This window comes from Astyanax mexicanus, chromosome 13 (assembly GCF_023375975.1).
Source record: "Astyanax mexicanus isolate ESR-SI-001 chromosome 13, AstMex3_surface, whole genome shotgun sequence".
In the NCBI taxonomy this organism is placed as follows: Eukaryota; Metazoa; Chordata; class Actinopteri; order Characiformes; family Acestrorhamphidae; genus Astyanax; species Astyanax mexicanus.
The window spans coordinates 39,398,159-39,416,543 of NC_064420.1; the positions used below are offsets into that span (position 1 = coordinate 39,398,159).

Here is an 18,385-nt window from a genome sequence, read left to right on the forward strand (position 1 = left end):
TAAACTGTATTGAATTAATACAAAAAAAAATAAAATAAGAATAACTAATATTTTTCCAAAAATGAGAAATGTTTGATGTATGGTAATTTGTTGGATAGACTCAAAAAATAATTCAATCAACAATACTTCAGTTCATCTCCAATGTATTTGATGGGCTTGAACATTGCAGGGAACAGAGTTCCACAGGCCAATGCTTGGTTCTGGACATGGTGACCTTAGGCACGTCTGCAGCTTCTTCAGAGTATCCTATTCTGTTGCCAATGATTTTCAGTTGTGATAATCTGGATGCTTGTAAACCCAATGTGAAGCTGTGATATCATAATAGTCACACCTAAAAAAAATGATAAAAGCTAAAGACTGGAATGGAGCTACTCATGGAAACCTATTTCATGTAAATCTCTATGCTCTACTGTTTTTCAGCCACATGAAGTTTGGAAGCCTCTAGAGATCTGTAGAAACTCTGCCCCTTAGCATCCAAGAATGTTACTCTGTCATTTTATATTGAAAGAGCGAGTTGCTGTCATTCCCAGTCTTGTGCACTTTGTTATAATGTCACTGACAGTTGACTGTGGAATATTTAATACTGAGGAACTTTCACTACTAGACTTGCTGCACAGTCAACTGTCTCCAAAGGTATTCTGATTCTTCTGACCACAATATATATATATATATATATATATATATATATATATATATATATATATATATATATATATATATATATATATATTTATTATATTATTTTATATATTATATATTTATATATTATAAATTTATTTATATATATATTTATATGTTTAAATTGTGATGGACACCCCTTCCAATAAATGAATTCAGCTACTTTTAAATCATGGGCCATTCCACCGAAAAGGTGCCATTTGCTTGTTGTAACTCCAAATTAAACTTAATAAACTAGTAAAACTCAGTCAGCTTTATTTATTTTTTTAGGTTTCTAATCTGAAGATAATACTCTTAATAAGCATATTTAAAAGCAAGTTCACTCAATTTTATTCTCTCAAGAAAGACTTTATTTTAAAGAAATTATTGACTGCATGTTCAAACAATTGATATTTATTACAAAAAAAAAAAATCCTGTTACTTTTTATGTTTTGAAAAACAGGATTGAATAGCAAGAGGACAATGAAGAGAATTTAGTGATTTTTCCAAAATTTTCAGTCATAGTTACAATAAGATCAAATACACAAAAAAAAACTAATGAGGGAACCTAATTTTGGTCTTTCCATGGTCTTCAAAAGAAACAACTGATGTCACTTCCTGTTGTAGATGTGACTTGTGAAATATTCTATATGTTTCAGGTGTGGTAATGTGGTCCGGTAACAGGAATGAGTGAAACCCAGATTTTAGATTTCAACTTAAATATTAAAAAAATAATAATACATAGATGGGATTTGGAGTCACACAACAATGCAAAACAAATTACATATTTGAAGGATTTTCATAATTATATTTTATGGTAAAGTTTATGCTATTTTTTTTTTTTGTTTTCTTAGTAGTTTTTATTATTATTTTTTTTTAATTACAGGTCCTACTTTTGCAATTAGGTCCATATACAAGACAATATGTTTAATAATAAAATTTATTTTAAAGTTATTTTGTGTGCACATTTATGCATGTAATTTCCTGGGGACAGAAATGGCAGCCATTCGTTGGAATGGTCCTTATACACGTTGCTGACCCAGATATGAAAACTTCTGCCAATAGAATAAGATTTTCTGGAGCAGATAAATATGAACCTGTTGGTACTTTGTCTAATGTTAGCCAGGGGCTTGAGGGAAATAACGTTCCCCAGTATTGAGCTGTGGAGCAGTGGAACTGTGTTCTCTGGAATGATGATGGTGCTCCATCTAATACGTCTGATGAGATGGGGATAATTACTGTAGGTGGTGGTGGGGTTATCATCCAGTACCCTGACCTCTCTGCTCTTTTCACAGAATGTAAAAAAATCATTACAGCAATGCTCTTCAAAATCTAGTTGACATTAGAGAGAGTAACTCCAACAACAAAAGCAGAATTAAGTATTTTTTAAAAGCCTTAACTTGGTGTCATAATACTTTTAACCTATACAGCTTAGTGTGTTTTAAAGCTGCATTCAGTTTCCATGGCTGAGGATTGAGTACTTCACGCAACAACACAGCAAAATTCTGTGCAAATAAATGCAAAGTTGGATGAAGGCCAATTTATCACAACCAGGCTGGAAACTAGATTCAGGACACCATCTGGCTCATTCTTCAAACTGTGAACAAGGAAACAGATGTCTAAGACATGCTCGACAACTTTCTCATTGGTTTCATGTGATGAAATCATGTGATTGGATAGCAAAGACTATAAAAAATAATTCTAATCTTTATCACAGACTCAGACAAATTCAATTAGAAACACAAGCTGCTTTGTTTTCTTTCCTCCCACTCTTGTTGTCTGTGTCAGATAGAAACACGTGAATCCTCAAAGAAAAGACATCTTGTCACTCAGATCTGTTCCCTCAGGAGCAAGACTTAAACAAAAAAAGCAGTACAATAAACAACAAACACCAAAAATAAAGATTATACAGACCTTTAATGATCTTAAGCTTCTACAGTCAGATAAGTATATTTCTGTACAAAGCTAATATGCAACACTGAGGAATATATTATACAGTAAGTCCACATTAACACAGTGATAAATATTATACAGCCTTATTTTACAGGCAGTGCAGCATTTAATAAATATCATCCAGTGTACCATTAAACTGATGGGCCTTCATTAGTAGTATCAAGTCCTAATGAAGGTTGCTTGAAGCAAACAAGCTTTGCACATTTCTGCTCTGCTGAGTTCTGGAATAGACATCATCGTTACAATAAGCATAAAGGCCTCAATTTCACCAAAAATAATTTAACCAAAAATGAAAAAAGCCTATTAACAAGGTAAGCCCTTTTGTCCCCAAGTGGCAAAGCATTTTACCATTTTCCGATCAGTTTGGTCTCCTTAAAAACTCCTTAAGATGCTTTAATGTATGCTATAATTACACTGGTATTATTAGAATTCTATACAAAGTAATATATTTTATATTTACATACATTAAATACATAACATTCACTTCAACCAGAAAATCAAATGTGTGCATTTTTTCTTTTATGTAGCCAAATCAGCCAGAAGGTGTTTTTGTGTTGAAAATGTCAAATGCTTTAGTTTTGCTCTGAAGCTATGGAGCTAAATTACTGTGTAATAAAAAAAAAAAACTTACAGCCACCAGTTTATTTAGTTTTTACGATGTACATGCCATTTGTCATTTTATATAGGTGATTTAATAGTGTTCATATTTCAAGATAATTCAAGGCCTTTTTTGGTATAAACAGGTGAAGAGCCATATGGGGCTGAATGAATTTTAATGCATTTATTTCTTACTCTTTAACATTTCTCCCTTATTTTTATCCCCATTTTAATGCCCTTTATATTTATTTTTATATTTAATCTAATACGTTACATTAGCCACGCTAGTCTGTTCTCCTGCTCCTTGACACACGCACATGCTCATGTTACAGTTGTGCTGCTGCTGTAGTCTTTTACTCCTTTAAATCAAGCGATACATTAGTCTTCTGTTTTAATGTGAGGGAAACTAAAACCGCTTTTGCTTTTACTGTTAAAGCACTGGAAATAGCAGTGGTCCTTCACTCAAAATATCATCTATTTGAAAACTGTTGTCGTGGTGGGCCTATACAGAAGTACCCAGAATTACCACACATTGACATTATTCCCTCACTTGCTCAATCACCAGAATATTGATCACACCTGTTCACATATATACACCTTCACTCCACACACTCCTCGCCAAGTATTGTTCGGTTTACCACTTTATAAAGTGTTTGTCCCACTGCCTGTGTTACCCTCTCGAGTATGACCTTGTTGTGTTTTGTTTTTTTAAGCTTGATTCTTACCTAGCTTCTAATATCTCCTGCATGTGTATGACCATTGGACTGAATCTAATTACTGGTATGCTTGCTCTCTGTTGTAACTGTTTACTGGTGTTGACTCTGAACGTTTTGATTACTCCCTGGTTGCAGTCTGGCTAAATCTTAAACTGGTGTCTGTAAGCTTCTATCAATTGCTACGTTAGCCTCCTAGCTTTAGCTTTAAACTAAAGAAACACACTTTAACACCAATCATTGGCTGGTAAAATTCATTAAAGATAAACAAGATACATTTTTGGCTAAACCGATCTTTTAAAGCACTTCTGGTTAGAGTTCTACTCCTCACATCTGGGTATGCCTGCAGCTTGAACAGCTGCTCCATTTCCTTGCTCGCCATCTACTCCACATCCACCTTCCTTCCTCACCAACTTCCTCCTCGGCGCCTCCAGTTCCACCACAGAGTTGGCAGGCAGGCAGAATTCTCTAAAGCAGCGTTTGAAGTTTTCGTCCAGGAAGGCGTAGAGGACGGGGTTGAGGCTGCTGTTGGCGTAACCCAGGGCGATGCAGAAGTGCATCGCTGCTACAGCGACCTCGCTGCCCCCCAGGTCCACCTTCCCCAAGGCCTGCACCAGAGCCAGAACCTGAACAGGCATCCAGCAGAGCACGAAGGCAGCCACCACAGCCAGCACCATCTGCGAGATTCTCCTCAGGTTCCTGTCCTTCTCCCTGGAGCCGGAGAGAAGGCGAACGGAACGCAGCCGGCGGACCATCAAGCCGTAACACACACTAATGATAGCTACCGGGATTAGAAAGGAGAAGAGGAACACACAGGTCCCGAACACGGGCTCAGAGTAGCTCCGAGGATCAGGTAGGACCACCATGCACTCAATACCTGCAGAGAGAACAAGAAGATCATTTAGTCCATTCAGTGATCTTTACATCTTTTTCATCTTTACAACTGTCACTCTGAACATTTCTGTAATAATAAAAAAAAACATTGAGGTGCTTCAGAAAACATTTTCTTCTAAACCAAAAAAAAGCTGTTCTTAAATGTACTGCTAAGCAACTAAAGGGATTCTTCCACAGTTTCAAACTGAAGAATTTCCAAAAGTCCCTCAAGGACTGGCAGGGCACCCTCTCTCAAGCACATCAGGCTCTGGATCCACTATTATTCCGAACATTAAGAAACGTATAAAGGAAGAATTTGAGTACAATGGGTTCCTTAAGGTTTTAACAAAAGTGAAACATGTTTCTTTAAAGTGCCATATACAAGAGGTTTTATCATCATAGTGAAAAACATTTAACAGAGAAAAAAAACATTCAAATTGTTATTTGATTGGTCATAGTCATATTTAAATTAATTGGCTTCTTTAAAAAAATCAGTAACTTAAAGCAGCACTAGGTAGGATTTCCTTGATTTTGGTCTTTTTAAAGAAGTAAAATTACAGCTTGAAACTCACTGCAGCGCTGCATTGAGGTGTAATAGGAGGAATAGCGGTGCTCTCGTGTCTGTGCCAGAGCTCCTCTGAGCTCAAACCAGACTCTGTAAGTTTTCCGAGGCGGCCACGACCAACGCTCGAGAGAACTGCGACCTGCTTTCCGACCTTTAGTTCTAACAGTTCTACAAGAACTACTGGTTCATGCTTTACAAACTAACATACAGACACTCTGGCAGAAGCTGGAAAGAGACCAAATATGTCTGTGAAAGCCAGAAAATGAGAAAGAGAAACTAATCCGCCTGAAACATTTATTACATTCTACAGCTGTAGGGGGAGCCCACAAGCACAAAATCTCAATCTTACCTAGTGGAGCTTTAAGTGTTGTGTTGTGAACAGTTGTTCTGTTCTACAATGTAATCAATTGCACAATTTAGATATAATATTTAGAGGTAAGGTTGAAAATGGTGGAATATTCCTTAAGTATTTGTACTGCTTTGGAAAATGAAAATGGAGCATGTACAAAATAAAAGCTTATGAAATGGGTGACAAAATCTCAAAGGTTTAGTCATCGATACAGCCTCCTCTCCTAAAGTGATCATATTTTTATTTATTACTTAATTTCCATCGTAAAACGTGCATGTAAAATATTATAATACTGTAGTTGCACATTGTAAAGCTACTTGGCAACAGCTAAGCAACCACCGAAGACACTACAGCAACTAGCTGTAATACAGCAAATGCATAACAACCACCTGGCAACACCCTAGCAACCACTAAGCAACATTATGATGCCACTCTGAAGCACCACCCCATCTTGTGCCAATTTAACAACACTACAGCAACCACCTGGCAATACCCCTAGCAACCAGACTGCAAAATGAACTTTTCTAAATTGATTTGTTATTTTATACTGCACATCACAGCATCATATCTCTCAAACTAATTCAAATTTGTGTTTTTGTCTGTTAACTACTGCAGTGAAATGCTGTTGTTGTTAATTCACTATTATACTCAGAATTCATTGCACATATATTATGCATATACACCACAATACCATTAAGAATCCTCTCATGGACAAACAGAAATACAGTCTGCTTGTGGATCCACTAATGTAAAGGTTAATACAGTAAATACAGGCATGACATTTGAATTCCTAGCAGAACTGTTAACCATCTGGCTTTCTGCTGCTTTAGCCAGCTATTAGAAAAGAAAATCAATCCTCTCTGTAATAATAATCTGCCTCTGCTTTCTTTAATATACGTCATCAGCAGGAGATTTTAATCTTTAAACAGGGAAAGCTCACTCTAGGGACCACTGCAGCTAAATATTTTGGATTATCACATGACTTTTGAGGTTATTCTAATTTGTAAAGGGTTCTGTGAGTAAAGCATGCTTGATACAAATGTAGTCATGGTTAGATATTTCATTTTGGTCAGAGATTCCATTTAAGGTGAAAAGAAATTATACTTAAGAGCGTTAAAAGTATGTTTAAATTAGCTAAAAAATACAAAAAATGCATTTTGAATTTAATACACTTTAAATATGAAAAATACACATTAAATATACTTTCTCTGTGTTTACATGAAATGTGTTTTTAAGCAATATGCTTTAAATTAAACATTTTGATAGAAAATATATTTAGTAACATTAAATACTGCTAAAAGTACACTTTGTACAGTGTATTTTTTTCCAGTGGTATTAAGTTGTACACAATATGTGCATCGGTATTTAAAATAGTACATTTACAATATACTTCAAGTGTATTAAAAACGATGTTTAAAAAACACATACTTAAATATACTTAAGTACATATAAGCTGTATAAAAATAACTCAAAAGCACAACCTAATGCTTTTATGTTGTATTTAAATATATAGGTTTATTAAACTAAAATATACTTAAGTTGCCATAAGTTGTTTCAAAACAAGACATTTATTATATATATAAGTATTTAAGTTAATTTAACTCACATTAATTCCAAAAAGTGTGCACGTTTCCATGTTAAGTATACTTTAAAAAAATACTTAATACACTTTTTATTTTTTTACAAGAACACATGCAAACTACAGAGTCTGTTTTTGTAAAAGCAGTTTCATATAGCCATGTAAACACTGGCTAAATACTGCTGAGTTCAAAAGATTACTTTTAATTTCTAATGAAATATGGAATTAATCGCATAACTCATAACATAGTTATTTTAAAATCCATTATTAAGGGCTCTGAGTGGTCCAGCATGCTAAGCGCTGCCACTATGATCAAGAGATCACTTGTTCGAATCCTGTTCATGTAGCTTGCCTTTGGCTACCGGAGCCCTGAGAGAGCACAATTGGCTTTGCTCTCTCTGTGTGGGTAGATGGCGCTCTCTCCCCACATCAATCCAAAAAAGGCGATGTCGCTCAGTACAAGGCATCTGTCTGTAAGCTGATGTATCGGAACCGAGTTGCTGCGCTTTCCTCTGAGCGCACTGTGATGCTACTCTGCAACTCATCAGCAGCAGCAGTTTGAAAAGAGGCGGTGATTGATTTTACATGTGTTGGGGAGGCATGTGCTAGTCTTCACCCTTCTGGTGTTGGGGCATCAATAGTTATAGGGGGAGTCCTAATGAGTGGGTTGGGTAATTGGCTGTGTAAATTGGGGAGAAATGGGATAAAAAATTAGAAATAAAATTATAAAAAAAACATCCATTATTAAAGGGTTAGCATTCAGTAGTAAAATTAATTGCGATTAATCTGAGCAATATGTGCAATCAATTATTTTTTACATACCTAAAACAAACACACACTCAAAATTTTTTAAGGGATGAACCTAATGATCCTTGGGGAGGTGAGTGATGAGTGATGAGTGATGAATGATGAATGACAGTGTAGCTACGAGGTAAGGACTACCATTGGACTCCACTTCCACTTGCCCCATGATCATAACAGGCACTCCTATGGCAGAGGCCAGTGCCCACACTGCAACATTGACCAGCTTGGCCCTGTGGGGGGTGCGCACAGCCAGGGAGCGCACAGGGTGGCACACGGCGATGTAGCGGTCCACGCTCATGATGGTCAGAGTGAAGATGCTGGTGAACATGTTGTAATAGTCGATGGCCACCACTGTCTTGCACAGAGCCAGACCGAAGGGCCAAAAGCCTAACAGCACATCTGTGCCCTGGAACGGTAGAGTGGCCAACACTAGACTGTCAGCCAGGGCCAGATTTAAGATGTAGATGTTGGTGGCCGTCTTCATCTTTGTGTACCTGTAAAAAAAAAAGGAAAGGTATAATTAAACAAAGCTCAGTATCCTACATACAGCTCTGGAAAAAATGAAGAGACCACTTCGATTTCTGAATCAGTTTCTCTGATTTTGCTATTTATAGGTTTATGTTTGGTAAAATGAACATTTTAGTTTTATTCTATAAACTACAGACAATGTTTCTCCCACATTACAAATATAAATACTGCCATTTTGAGCATGTATTTGCAGAAAATGAGAAATAACTGAAATAATAAAAATGATGCAGATCTTTAAGAGTATTTAAGAGTAAGAATATTTGGTGGAATAACCCTGGTTTTTAATCACAGTTTTCATGCATATTGGCATGTTCTCCTCCACCAGTCTTACACACTGCTTTTGCTTTAATAACTTTATGCCACGCCTAGTCCAAACATTCAAGCAGTTCATCTTGTTTCGATGGCTTTTGATCATCCATCTTTCTCTTGATTATATTCCAGAGGTTAATTGGGTAAAATCAAAGAAACTCATCATTTTTAAGTGGTCTCTTATTTTTTTCCCATAGCTGTTCATATAGTACCCAATATGAACAAAAGTATTGAGATACATGTTTATTTACTGTTTCTTCTGAAATCAAATGTATTACAGATAAAAGAGGTTAACTTGTTTTTGTTGGAGTAACTGCCTCTGTTGTACAGGAAAGAATACTACCAGAGTTTGGAGCATAAAGTGAGGATGTTATTGCATTCACTAACGAGCGTTAGAGAGATGAGTGAGGATGTTGAATGATTATCACCCCGCCTCATCCCCAACTCCTCCAACTCATCCCAAAAGTCTTGGACCTGTCTAACCTATTACTGACATATAAAATTCATTTTATTGTGGCTGTATTTTTATCTGTGACAGGGAGTCCTAGGCCTTTTCTCAATATGGAGTACACAAGTCTGGACTCCCGTACTTGGCAAGAAAGTTTGTCTCGTGAGTGTGTACTCCCTAGGACATTTTTGTACTTTTATTCTGTAATTGGAACAGCTGCGTGCTTGATGACATCAAGCTCTCAGGGGAGCGGAAAGCATTCTGAAAACGTAGATGTACATTTTCCCATAGTCCCTTTTTTAATAAACCACATATCTGAAATGTAAACCCCTACATTCTCGCCTAAAATAACTTAAAACTATATTTTATTAAACAGCAGTACTATTTATTTTTTAAAAGTAAGGTACTTTCTCCTCCGCTGCACCTCCTGCGAGGTGCATTGTGGGTTATTGGACTGTAAGAAGCCCACACCTTCCATGCATCCTCGCTAATGTGCAAGGAGCAAGAACACATCCGGGTATTTTTAGTGTACTTAGTGCAAACTTTTAATTGGAACAGTACTTGGGCTGTAGCTGATGACGTGTCCCGAGTCCATGAGAACAAAAGTACAGACAAGAACGCAGATTGAGAAATGACCCACTGTCATGTCTGGTGCTGAAAGCATGTCTAAGTCTCCCACATCCAGCTCTATCTGCGATTCCCACAATACCAACTACAATACCCAGAACGCACCACACCATGGCACGACACATACTCCCGATCACATGACGCATCACATGACACCACCAGGAAGTCCCGAGTACTGATTCCCTCAGTATATAAGGACCCTGCTCGCGCTCACACCTCGCCGAGAATCTGTTTGGTATATCCTACAATACAAAGCGTTTCTCTTGCCCTTGTCTATTTCCGTGTATGATCTTGTTTTTGTTTTCTACCGACTTCGATTTTTGCCTACCCTGTGATACTGCCTGCCTGTGTATGAACTTTGGACTGTCTTCCGTTTATGGTATGGTTTCTCTAAGTTGTGTACTACTGGTATTGACCCTGGTTTTGTTGACTACCCCTGTCTGTTCTATAACTTTTAATAAAGTTATTTTACTGTATCTGCACCAGTCTCGTTCCTGTCTGGCCCTGACACCCATATATCTATTGTCATTATTGCTCAACAGGTACTAGACAAGCTGTTTGTGTGTGCATTTGTATTCATCAATAGGGGTGTCACAATATTTAGTCTTTATATTATGGGCATATAGTAGCTTCAGGCAGATTTCGGTGTATTTGCAGATTTCAATGCTGATTTCAGTTTATTTGCAGTAACTGTAATGTTTCTGAGGTAGAACAACATTCCCTCAAAAAGTAAACATGCTTAATATTATTTTATGGATGGTTTTGAGAATAAGAGTATGGGGTACATCAATGACTATCTGAAGCCTGTTAAATCCTGTTTTGGCCAAATTAATACGTTAGTAAACATTCATTCAGACACACTGAAAAACCCCATAAAATGAACAAACATGAAGAAGCTCATTCTGTCTGATTAACAGCTTGTTCTTTTCTCACTGTCTTCCGTCTCACTCGCCAGCTCTCGGCTTGCTCTGCCTTGTCTGATAATGATGTCTGGTAATACCAGTTTGTACCTGTTTCAGCTAAATTAGCCTCCTAATGTGAATTCTACTTTATTATGATTTTAGCTGGAGCCAGCACTCTACTCTCCTCTACACCACAGTAATTTCAGTATAGCTCTCATTTTAATACTGTTCTGGTGGACCTTCAGAGACTGGTGAATTCAAAGGAATCTGAAATTTCATCTCTCGGCCATAAAGAACGCAGAGTGTGGTCAATAAGACTTTCAGCCGGAGCCTCTTGGTAACCAGCCTAGCAACAAGGGGTTTAAAATAGTCCCACAGCAGCTGTATTGCCGCTGTCGAGTCTGTCAGAAACGGCCACCTGTACAGACATATGAGGGCAGGTATTCTGTCACACACTTCATCACCAGTTCCAAAAAAGGACACCCTCTTCCACTCTTCCTTCACGTTCTGTACATTCCAGCACTTCACATTCTTGCCCCTCTGTGAGGCCATTAAACGCTGGCTGTGTTGCAGTATTTCTATTTTCTGAAACCTAATTACAAAGCAGTTATATGAGCACATTAGGCAAGCCTGAGATTGTTTCTTAATTATATGCTTAATCAGACTGGAGCAAGGAAAGTAAGAGAAAGTCACACCATGGTAGTGCATGCCATGGTACTCCAAAACAAAAAGTGAGGGGGAGTAAACCTGAGGTAAAATGGTTGTTCTTTTTTCCAACTTGTCTTATCAGAATTACTACAACCCCATATCAGAAAACGTTGGGACAATATAAAAAAAAGAATATTTGAGGGCAAATGATGGGAAGAGGACCTTTAGTTTGTAAAAATGCATGAGAAACTTACTAAAATAAAATAAAAAAAACATCTCTGGGGTTAGAGGTATCTGGGATGAATCATCACCATCGTGAAAACATGGATTACGGTCAGACAAGTCAGTATTCCAGGTCTTTCTTGGAAAAAAATGGATGCCTCAAGCTCTGAACCAATGATGAAAGAACCATTCAGACTGTTATCAGCAACAAGTATCAAAGGAATTGCAGCATTAATTCAGAAAAGTACACTGAAATCACAGTGTAATACAGTCTGCCTTTAACAAGACAATGCAAAACCACATGCTGCACACATAAGGCATGGCTGTGAAAAAGAGGGTACAGGTACTGGACTGGCATACCTTACATTCGTGAGCATTTCCTAAGAGAGAATATGTGGAGAACTTTGAAACAAAAATGTGACAATCTGTCAGGATTCGCAGGCAGGGAGACGTGGAGGTGGACGTAAATGCAGGTAAGGGGAATTTTATTAAATAAATAACAATGAAACAAATGGAGTAAACCAAAACAAACGAGGGGTAAAGATAACAAAGGAATAAACAAGAAATAAACAAGGAACAAACGAGAGATAAAAATAACATATACAAACCGGGAGTAATAAACGAAGAAACAAACGAGGAACAGAAATAAAACAAAACTAAACAGCGCAGGGATATATACAAGGAAATAAACAGGGAACTAGAAAATAACAAAAGTGCTGAGAGACAAAACAACAGGAGAAGGTGCAAAGACCGACGAGGACAAAGTGCCACAAGAGGACTATATATACAAACAGGAAACACACACTAAACACGAACACCTGGGGTAAGGGCGGAGCTACAAATGGGACACACGTGATGGAAAATTACAGGGGAAGAAACACAGAGGGCAGAGAGCATGGGTCACGTGGGGATAACACACAGAGACATGAGAACAGACAAGAGACAGGGCCAGGACGTGACACAATCATTCTGTACTGTTACATTAAGAAGCAAAAGTGGGAAAAATAACACCTGGGAAGAAAGGAATAGCAACATTACAACATGGTAAATGCTTTACAATCCCAACTGCTATTTGGAATGTGTCACAGACATAACATGAAATATTTGTGTTCACACCGTCTGTAATTAAAGAACAGTAAATTTCATAAATGTCAATAAATGTGAGAGTTTGTATTGGCCTTTTTTTTATGTGGGAATATTGGCTAAAGTAGTATTTGGTAAAGACAATACTTAATGCAAAGTAATCATTGTAGTAATTTATAATAACATTCACAGTAATTTACACAATTTAATTAAAATGCTATTTAATGCATCACCAATGCATCACCAATGCCAAAAAAATGACACATTCTTCTACTCTTTTCCTCATATTTTGTACATTTCAGCACATTCTGACCTCTCAGCAAAAACCCTAAAGTGCTGGCTGTGCTGAAGAATTCTGGCTACAGTTAAATGCCATACAAAGTAGGATTTCTATTATAGATGATAACATTGCTAGTAATTAATGCATATTTATTGAAGGGTTCTTTAATGTGTATCACTTTGTTTCCTATACACAGGCATACCGAACGTCATGGGACATGCCTTCTAATGTGTAACTCTATACTTTACTAATAGTTAAATCAATTAACTCTGCTGCTCTGTGTAACTCTGTACTACAGTAATAGTTCATTCAATAAACTCTGCTGCTCTGTGTAACTCTCTACTATGGTGTTTTCTATGGAAATATATAATACAGTAAAAGCAGTACACTCAGTTTTTTTTTACGTTAATCTATAATACAGTAAAAGCCCATTCAGTAAAATGATTCTCTGTGTAACTCTATAATACAGTAACAGTCAATTCAATAAATTGATTTTCTGGTGTAATCTGAATCCGACTTGTTGCTGTATCCATTCTAGTAAAGCTTCGTGAACCAAATAAATCCCTGTGCTCAGTCTGCAGCATAATAGACATTCAAGTTGGTATCCTGGGAGAAACAACAATTGAAGCAACATTATGAGCTGAGAAACTGCAAATATAACAGACACCAGTCAGAGACATTTAGCATTCCCATTACGAGAGGTTTGCTTCTCTCTCTCTCTCTCTCTCTCTCTCTCTCTCTCTCTCTCTCTCTCTCTCTCTCTCTGTCTCTCTCTCTCACTTTCTCTATTTTCCTTATGTCTATAAGTCGAAATATATTGCAACCTGGCAACATTTCAAACCTTTTTTTAATATGCTTGATTTCAGATCATTTTCTTGCTTTTGGGTTTTCTCTTGGCAAAAACTTAAAAGTTTGCAGACACCCCATGCAATAAAGGCATTCAGCAACATTGAATTGCACCCATCACTGACAAAGATATACAAATGCACACATACACCTGATCTAGTCAACATAGAGAAGTGCTGTAACTGGAACAGCACTCTCTGGAGATGATAAACATTATTCTCTGTACAGGAGAGACAGTTACTCCAACAAAAGTAGAAAAAAAAGTTTTTAATACAATCTTAATATCCATCATTTATCTAAAATGACCCTAAGCAGATTTATGAAATTTGTATATGAATTACATGATTTTTTATGATTTTTTTGCATATAATATTGTATCAGATATTATTTTGCCTTTTAGTTTTGTGTGTTGGTGATAACATGGCTGTACTAATTTGGAAATAAATGTTCAATAAATACATATATGATCTCAGATCTCTTATCTGATGATGACATACATGACAAGACATTCAATGAACATGGAAAGTAGCATATTTTATACTTTTTTTTTTACATTTTGGAACAAAAAATAAATGAGCAGGTGTGCCAATACTTTAGTCTAGTCTATAAAGTATAGAGAATTATATTAATTCTATAGTAATTATTATATTACATTAATTGCATTTAGGTATGTTGGCGATAACAGGGTTGTAATCATTTCAAAAATAATAATAATAATATTGTATTTGTTTCAGTGGGATTGATGGACAGACAGGCACAATCGCAGACAGATATAGGGACAGACAGACACATTTGTTAAAACTCTCTCACCTGATGATGACATACATGACCAGGCAGTTTCCCACCAGCCCCACCACACACACAATCAGATACACCACGGCCACGGTGATCTTCACGCTGATGGGCAGCAGTCCGTCCAGCGCGCTGATATTACCCTGAAACAGCGTCTCGTTCAGCAGACTGAGGGCTATGGAGTCCGTGACCCCCACCAGCTCCTCCGGGAGCTCCATGATGATGAAGACCACCTGCACACACACACAGGAGACCACCGTGTGAGTCCAGCGCTCCGGTACACTGATCCTCCTCCTCCTCAGTGATGAAGAGCAGCTACACTCCCTCAGACAGCTGGATGAAGTCCAGCAGCATCAGCAGCAGCAGGTCCGCGCGCCCGGAGAAGCGCCACAGGAGCATCACTGAGGAGCGCGCGAGACTTTCTGCTCGATACTTTTCGATCTGCTGGATTTTCTGTTGAGTTTGCTGGAATGAAGTCAGGAACCTCCTCCTCCTGCTCAGATACTGCAAACAATCAGCAGAGAGAGAGGGAGAGAGAGAATGAGTGAGAGAGCAAGAGAGAATGAGAGAGAGAGAGTAGAGAGAGAGAGAATAAGTGAGATAGTGAGAGAGCGAGAGAGAATTAGAGAGTAAAGAGAGAGAATAAGTGAGATAGTTAGTGAGAGAGAATGAGAGAGTAAAGAGAGAGAATAAGTGAGATAGTTAGTGAGAGAATAAAGAGAGTGAGAATGAATGAGAGTTAGTGATAGAGCAAGAGAAAATGAGAGACAGAGAGTAAAGAGAGAGAGAGAATGAGAGAGTAAAGAGAGAGAGAGAATGAGAGAGTAAAGAGAGAAAAAAAATAAGTAAGATAGTTAGTGAGAGCGCGAGAGAGAATAAAGAGAGAGTGAGAATGAATGAGAGAGTTAGTAAGAGAGTGAGAGAAAATGAGAGAGAGAGAGTAAAGAGAGAGAGAGAATAAGTGAGAGAGTCAGTGAGTGAGCGAGAGAGAGAGAGTAAAGAGAGAGAGAGAATAAGTGAGAGAGTCAGTGAGTGAGCGAGAGAGAGTTAGAGAAAGATTAAGCAAGACAGTGTGAGAGAGAGCTAGAGAGAATGAGAGTTAGAGAGAGAAAGAGGGAGTCAGAAAGAGAACAAGTGAGAGAGTTAGTGTGAAAGAGAAAGCTAGAGATAAAGAATAAGAGAGAAACAGAGAGTTAGAGTTAAAGAATAAGCAAAAGAGTGAGAGAGAATAAGGGAGAGAAAGATTGAGTGAGTGAAAAAATAAGGAAGAGAGAGTAAAAGAGTATACGAGAAATAGTGAAAGATCACCAGATAAATAGTACCAAGTTTATAACTTTGTTAAGTCCTTTATTTTTACAAAAGGTTACATACATATCTACACTATATGTCCAAATGTTTGTCGACTGTCCTTCTAATTAATGCATTCAGCTACTTTATTGACACAAGGGTGTATATATGCACTCGTACAGCTTTCTAATCCCTGTAGAGAAGCATTGCTAATAGAATAGGACTCTCTGGAGCCAATAAACATAAAACTATAGTTGTACTATACCTAGTGCCAGGTCTGAGCTGCACTGTAAACCCAGAAGTTGTTTTAACTCAAATAAATTAAGTCTGTTTTACATAAAATTGGAGATTTCTAAACAATACTCAACTATTTTGAGTTAGTTGAACATTCGTGGGCACATATAAGCTTAAAATGAGATCTTTGAGTTGAATTAACTTATAATAACTGAATTTAGTCTGTTTCCATTAACAGCTTATTTTCCATTGGCTTCTGTCACAATCTATTTGCATACTGGGTGTGTCCAACAGTTTCTGACCCTCACCATCAGTGTGTAGTGATTCACTCAGGGCTACCTTAGGTAAACTTGTAGATCAGCTATTATAATAAAATGCTTGGCCTCTGTGTTGTAGGCTGTAGAACAAGCATCATTTATTGAACTGCAGTAACTCTGTGTTCTTGCTGTGCTCTCAGTGATTTTAATTTTTTTATTGTTTTTTTTATCTACTTTTCTATGACTACTTTAAAAAATAGTTGAATGAAACCAGAAAGAAGACTAAATACAAGTTCAGGAAAATATTAATTGTAAATATATATGTATATATATATATGTATATATGTATATATGTAAGTTCATTGTAAAAATTATATTTCACAAACATAAAATTTATTAGGTAATCGGTTACAACAAAAGTTTTGAGTTTAGTCAACTTATCGGGTTTTACAGTGTGGAGGGGAGCAGTGGAATGTGTTCTTTGGAATGTCGTTGCTTCTTTAAATACTTCTGGAATTGAGTTAGGGATGAGATGGGGTGGTAATAAGCCACTATCCTGATCTCTAAGAAGATCTTGTTGCTAAATGCAGTCAAATCCTCACAACATTTTTTTTTAATCTAGAAGAAAGCCTGACCTGGACAGAAGAGACACTCTAAAAACTCTATTTAAAACCCTTGTCTGTAAAAGCATACATAGATATCATGAAAAATGTATCAATAAAATAAAGCATACGGTATGTTGCAATACATGATATTATAAATATTGCAATCTGTATGCTGTAATGACTATAATGTAGATAGATGCATAATTAATGTTAATGAGTGAATAGGGGACCTCTTGTACATAAGTTTTCCAAGCATGTATCAGTTTAATTTCATGAATCTCTACTCACATGACATTTTAAAGTTAAACTAAGCAAAACAAGAAAACAACAGAAAAGAAAAAAGGGAATTTCAATTGAAGCAGGAGCTCCAGGCTGCCGTTATAAATAAAAAGTTGTTCTTAATGATTTGCCTGGTAAAATAAAGGTTTAAATAAAAAAAAGAAGCAAAGCTACAAGCTCTGCAGAAATGACCTCAAGGCAGATTTAACCAACCAGCTCCACTAATCACTGACCCAAAGCAACAATTTATAGAAAAGCAATTTTTTCCCTCTCACGTTCCGTGTCCTGCTGCAAATCTTCGCCCTCAGACCTTCATAAAGTCTGCATGTGCCTCCATCTGTCTCTGTCTCTCTCTCTCTCAATCATGACCTCACTCATTATCTCTCTCTCCCTCGCTCACCTTTCTCTGCCCCTCTTCCAATCACTCACCATCTCTGACGTTGTCCCTCTCTCTCTATCTCTCTCTCTCTCGTTTAGTCTCTGTCTTACACACAATCTCTGTCATTGCCTCCTCTTGGCATTCTTTCTGTCTCTTTCTCTCGCTCTTAGTATCTGTCTTTCCCACCATCTCTGTCTTTGTCTTCTGTTTCTGTCTCTCTGTTTCTCTCTCTTTCAGTTCCTGTCTTACTCACTGTTTCTGTTTTTGTTTCCTCATCTTTCTCTCCATCACTTTCTTCCTCTTTCATACTCTTTTACTCACCATCTTTATCTTTGTTCCCTGTCTTTGCTTTTCTGTTTCTATCTCTTTCAGTCTTAGTGCATCGAGATGCTCATTGTTATCTTACACCCTGCAAAATGTCTATTTTCATGCCTTGCCTGTGAGTCATTTAAAAAGTGAGAAGAGTTTATAAATATATCTACAATGGACATGGTGGCCCCAAAATGAGGTGTGTTCAGGTACATTTCTAGCTTATTACTATCTTGTCAATGGAAAGTACAGGTGCGCCA

At 37.1% G+C, this 18,385-nt stretch overlaps 1 protein-coding gene across 1 annotated transcript; it reads right to left on the reverse strand.

Moving 5' to 3' along the window:
• Nucleotides 1–2,578: 2,578 nt before the first annotated feature.
• On the reverse strand, nt 2,579–15,250 carry LOC103045943 (nociceptin receptor). The gene is made up of 3 exons (XM_015605182.3): nt 14,794–15,250; nt 8,229–8,584; nt 2,579–4,797 (listed from the first exon to the last, which is right to left on the reverse strand). The coding sequence occupies exons 1-3, from the start codon at nt 14,991–14,993 to the stop codon at nt 4,241–4,243; spliced, it is 1,113 nt and encodes a 370-aa protein (XP_015460668.3). The 5' UTR covers nt 14,994–15,250; the 3' UTR covers nt 2,579–4,240.
• Between the last annotated feature and the right edge of the window lie 3,135 nt (nt 15,251–18,385).

Bases quoted from the DNA above. Each gene is read 5' to 3' on its own strand.
- LOC103045943 (XM_015605182.3), bottom strand. From the start codon at position 14,993: ATGGAGCTCCCGGAGGAGCTGGTGGGGGTCACGGACTCCATAGCCCTC. The intron at 8,585-14,793 runs GTGAGAGAGTTT...TTTTTTTTACAG, and splicing joins GTCATGTATGTCATCATCAG to GTACACAAAGATGAAGACGG. The intron at 4,798-8,228 runs GTAGTCCTTACC...TTCTCTCTGCAG, and splicing joins AGTGGAAGTGGAGTCCAATG to GTATTGAGTGCATGGTGGTC.